The sequence below is a fragment of the Bison bison genome, unplaced genomic scaffold (genome assembly GCF_000754665.1).
Source record: "Bison bison bison isolate TAMUID 2011002044 unplaced genomic scaffold, Bison_UMD1.0 scf7180017864118, whole genome shotgun sequence".
NCBI lineage: Eukaryota > Metazoa > Chordata > Mammalia > Artiodactyla > Bovidae > Bison > Bison bison.
In genome coordinates, this window is record NW_011494690.1 from 1,647,093 (window position 1) to 1,652,626 (window position 5,534).

The 5,534-nt window shown below is 35.9% G+C and overlaps 1 protein-coding gene across 1 annotated transcript in view; it reads left to right on the top strand.

Annotated features, from left to right (window-relative positions):
* The window catches only part of DMXL2 (Dmx-like 2), a gene marked incomplete at its 5' end in the record, with an annotated part of 169,766 nt that overhangs the window by 128,434 nt on the left and 35,798 nt on the right, over positions 1-5,534 (top strand). Inside the window, one exon of the mRNA XM_010839555.1 lies at positions 863-1,127. Coding sequence (XP_010837857.1) covers positions 863-1,127 — 265 coding nt within the window. The remainder of the gene's footprint in view (positions 1-862; positions 1,128-5,534) is intronic.

Sequence of the window (5,534 nt, forward strand, 5' to 3'; positions counted from 1 at the left end):
CCATCTCATCCTCTATAGTCCCCTTCTCCTCCTGCCCTCAATCCCTCCCAGCATCAGGGTCTTTTCCAATGAGTCAACTTTTTGCATGAGGTGGCCAAAGTTTTGGAGTTTCAGCCTCAGCATCAGTCCTTCCAATGAACACCCAGGACTGATCTCCTTTAGGATTGACTGGTTGGATCTCCTTGCAGTCCAAGGGATTCTCAAGAGTCTTCTCCAACACCACAGTTCAAAAGCATTAATTCTTCAGTGCTCAGCTTTCTTCACAGTGTAACTCTCACATCCATACATGACCACTGGAAAAACCGTAGCCTTGACTAGATGGACCTTTGTTGGCAAAGTAATGTCTCTGCTTTTCAATATGCTATCTAGGTTGCTCATAACTTTCCTTCCAAGGAGTAAGCGTCTTTTAATTTCATGGCTGCAATCGCCATCTGCAGTGATTTTGGAGCCCCGAAAAATAAAGTCTGACACTGTTTCTACTGTTTTGCCGTCTATTTCCCCATCTATTTCCCATGAAGTGATGGGACCAGATGCTGTGTTCTTAGTTTTCTGAATGTTGAGCTTTAAGCCAACTTTTTCACTCTCCTCTTTCATTTTCATCAAGAGGCTTTTTAGTTCCTCTTCACTTTCTGCCATATGGGTGGTATCATTTGCATATCTGAGGTTATTGATATTTCTGCCGGCAAACTAAGTTCTAGTTTCTTAAATTTCTTGCTATTTCTTAATCACTCTCTCAACCTCTGGACCTCTTTCCTCTACTCTGATAATATAAATAGTGGATAATTTCAGGAGTTCAGTGGGATATTTCATCTCTCTAAATAATTATCATTAAATAAATATTTATTAATATTTAAATTTATAGGTATGTCTTGAAAAAATGGAAGATATCCAGCTAGCCATGGTGATTGCCCGTTTATATGAATCTGATTTTGAGACTTCTTCCACTTATCTGTCCATCCTAAATCAGAAGATTTTGGGTTGCCAAAAGGATGGCTCAGGATTCGATTGTGAAAGATTACATCCTGATCCTTTCCTCCGTAGTCTTGCTTACTGGGTAATGAAAGATTACACCAGAGCATTGGACACGTTATTAGAACAGACACCAAAGGAGGATGATGAACATCAAGGTAGGAAATTTTATGTGTTTCTCTTTCTCTTTTTTTAAAAGGCCGTTTCTGAATAGATAACATATACTTAGATAATACACACACACACACACACCGCCGCCCCCCCCCACCCCTGCCCTCTTCGTTGCCAGACTTACTTTTCAGCTTTGAGAAATCAGCGTCAAAATTTTTTATGTGGCTAGAAGTTCAGTCACTTACTACCTGTAATTGAATCTGGCATTTTGTTATCATAATTTTAGTAGTACTAAGAAGATTTCACACATGTTTTTACTCTCATAGCTATATATCAAGGTATATAAGATTACCATACTATTCTAATTTCATATATATTAAAGTGAAGCATACAGAATATTCCCACATTGCATAGCTCTTTCCATGTATAATAGCCAGTTTTCTAAAAAAGTGTATATTTTGGTTGTTACACATAGTTGGTATGATGTATGGGCCTACAAAAACTTTATTCTTGTGTGATGAACTTTCTCTTAGTTATCCCAAATAATTTATTTTCCTAGAAGCATTTGGAAGGTATCTATTAGCATTGTTTGCAGTAATCATAAAATGGAACATTTTAAGTAGTCAATAATAGAATAGTTTAATTATAATGTATCCATACTGTAGAAACAGTATGCTATTAAAAGTGAGGTAAGTGAGGTAGAGTGATGTGTTAATGTATGTTGTATTCAGCGAAAAAAGTAAGGTATAGAACAATATGGTCCTGAATTGGTGTTTTTCTTTCTAACTTACTTCACTCTGTATAATAGGCTCCAGTTTCATCCACCTCATTAGAACTGATTCAAATGTATTCTTTTTAATGGCTGAGTAATATTCCATGGAATTTAGAAAGATGGTAACGATGACCCTATATGCGAGACAGCAGAAGAGTCACAGATGTATAGAACAGTCTGCTGGACTCTGTGGGAGAAGGCGAGGGTGAGATGATTTGAGAGAATAGTATCGAAACATGTGTACTATCATATGTGAAACAGATTGTCAGTCCAGGTTCGATGCATGAGACAGGGTGCTCAGGGCTGGTGCATTGGGACGACCCTGAGAGATGGGATGGGGAGGGAGGTGGGAGTGGGGTTCAGGATGGGGAACACATGTACACCCATGGCTGATTCATGTCAATGTATGGCAAAACCCACTACAATACTGTAAAGTGATTAGCCTCCAATTAAAATAAATAAATAGAAGAGACATCATTTTCCTTCCATATCTTGTGTTGTTTAGACTTGTACTTTAGTGTTAATTTCAACAAATGTATTAAATTTCTCATTTCGAAAAAAACAAAGAAAAAAACCAATATGGTCCCTGTATTTATGTGCTTATGGCACACATACACGTACTGTGTGCACACACACGCTGTCTGGTTTCCCACTCCCTCTCTCTCTTTTGTTTTCTGGAACAAATCATAAACTAAATTGGCACTGGTTACCTTTTAGGAATAGGAGGGAGAGATACAAGCTTTTACTTTTCATTTTGTACTTTCATTAGTTATAATTTTATGTGTTATTTTTAAATACTTAAAGAGCTTAAATGAATAAAGAGATTCAGGCTCATTTTTTATTTTCTTCTTTACAAAAAAGAAGTGTAATAATTTAATACAGTAGTCCCCTCTTATCCACAGGGATTATGTTCTAGGACCCCTAGTGGATTTCTGAAACGGTGGATAGTACCACATCCTATATAAACTATGTTTTTTCATATATATATGAGATAAAGTTTAATTTATAAATTAGGCACAGTAAGGGATTAACAGCAGTGACTAATGATAAAAGAGAACAATTATAACAACAATATACTGTAATGAAAGATGGGAATGTGGGTTTTCTCACTCAGAATCTTATCGTACAATTTTAATGCCTTTTCCATCTTAACAAAGCACTTATCATGCACTGTGCCCATAACGTCTGCAGTTTTAGGTGTGACAGAAAAACTAACATGAATTTCTTTTTCGTTCTTCACAATTTTGTGGATAGAAGATTTTTTCTGACCATAGATAATAGTACCCTTGGCTTATGAATTTTGCTTTTCTTGTTAAATAGAGAACTTTCAAATTTTCATATAAAGGAAGCACTTGCAGCTTCTCTTTGGCATAGATGAACTGCCAGCATAACTACTGTTGCATATGGGGCTCTTTGTTATTAAATAAAATGAGGGGGACTTGAACACAAGCACTCTGGTGCCCTGATAGTGGATCTGATAATCTCAGTGGCTACTAAGTGACTAGTGGGTGGAACACTTTGGACAAAGGATGATGATCCCTGTCCTGGGGAGGATGGAGCAGGATGGTGCGAGATTTCATCTTACTTCTCAGAACAACTCACAATTGAAAACTTATGAATTGTGTGCTTCTGGAATTTTCCATTTAATATTTTTAAACCTCAGTTGACCTCTGGTAACTGAAACCGTGGGAAGCAAAACTGCAGGCAAGAGGGGGACGACTGTAAATATTAAAAAAAAAAAATTAAAGCAAAGGAAATAAAACCTTTAGAAGAAAAATATCTGAGCTACCCAAGTAATTTTAATAAATTTTAAATGATAAATTTAATAAATTTTAATAAAAGGTACACATTTTTACAGATTCTATTTATTTCTTAATATTTTCCAGGTTAACTTTTAAGAGGTTGTTATTGGGGAAATTTTAATGTATACATAAAGAGTTATACCCATCTAACACAATCAGCTGTATTAATACTGCACTGTAATAGATTTATAATATTTTTCACACAATACATAAACACAAAAAATAATAAAACATTTTTAATTATATGGTATCTTGAAAAGTGCACCAAACATGTGAACTAATTTATATTAGACATGCAAATGCCTGTTCACATCTTTGAAAGTTTGCAGTGTGAAGGTTTGTATTTAGGGAACTTACTGTATAGATATATTTTGAAGCAAACCCAACAGATCATTTCGTCTGTAAATATTAAAACATGCATCTCTAAAAAATAAAGACTCTAAAAACATAGCACATATCAGTTATAACACATAACACAGTTTTGTGAGTAATCAAATCCTCAGTGTTCAGATTTCCCTGGTTGTCTTATAAAATCTTATACAGTTGATTTGTTTGACCCAAGATCCAGGTGAGGCCTGTATCATGTGATTGGTTGAGGTGCCTCTTATGTCAGTTTTCATCCATATTTAGTTACTGCAGCATGCCTCACCCCCGAATTTATTTGTTAAAGAAGTCAGATTGTCTGTCCTGTAGTTTCCTGAGTTTTAGATTTTGCTGGTTGTATTCTTGTTGTTTCATTTAATGTTTTTTTTTCCCCCTCTGTTTCTCTGTATTTCCTATAAATTGGTAAGTAAGATTTTAGAGGATTTTAGTAGTTTTTTTGGCAGAAATATTTAATAGATGGGTAGAGCACTTCCACCAGGGAACTCATTTGAAAGTGTTAGTTGCTCAGCTGTGTCCAACTCTTTGTGACCCCATGGGCTGTAGCACGCCAGGCTTCTCTGGCATGCTTCCATGGCGTGCTCCATGAAATTCTCCAGGCAAAAATACTGGAGTGGGTTGCCATTCCATTCTCCAGGGGATCCTGCCATCCAAATGATTGAACCTGGGTTTCCTGCATTGCAGGCAGATTCTTTCCCATCTGAGCCAACAGGGAAACCCTCAGGGAACTCATAATGTCAGCTTATTTTGCTTTTTGTGGAATTAACAGCTATCAGTGACTGCCATCTACATTAGTTTTTGTAAAATGACAATATTCTAAATTTGTCATTTTATCCTTTTTGAGCTGGAATGCTTCTCTAGAGTACAGTCTCCCTTGGCAATGACTTGATTACTCAATTCCAGTCATATACATAGTAAAAGGAATATAAATGTTTGATTCTTATTTACTAGTTTTCAAAATAATAGCTTGGTTCTCTAGCATCCTAGAAAGGTGACCAATTAGCTTTCATTTTTTAAGGTTATTTTGAATTCACAGATTAAGATAGAGTCGTGTTTTAATCCATTGCAGGTTATTATTATGGATGCTCAGATTATCAGAGCCTCTTTAAGTCCTTGCATTTGACATTTTTCTTTGATAGTTTCTTTGCTTTCTGGTATGGTAAGATGTTTCAGGCTCATATTATACATCTCCTGCCCAAGACCTGGAAATGACCAATCCTCCAAAGAATCCTGGTTCCTTTTTGTTGGGAGTGATATTTAGACACCACAGCCTGAACACAGGGATCCCCATTGCTGCAGGCGTGGCCATTGTTCCTAGGTTATTTCAATGAATGAAGCTAGTAAAAATTTTCCACCCTGAGGTACATGTGTTCACACTGACATTTCTAATTTCAGATATAGAGTTCTGATATTTCAAAAATGTGTATCATGAAAAGCTTGGATTCTTATGACATTAACATAATTATTTGCTGTTTTATATAATATATATATATATATAT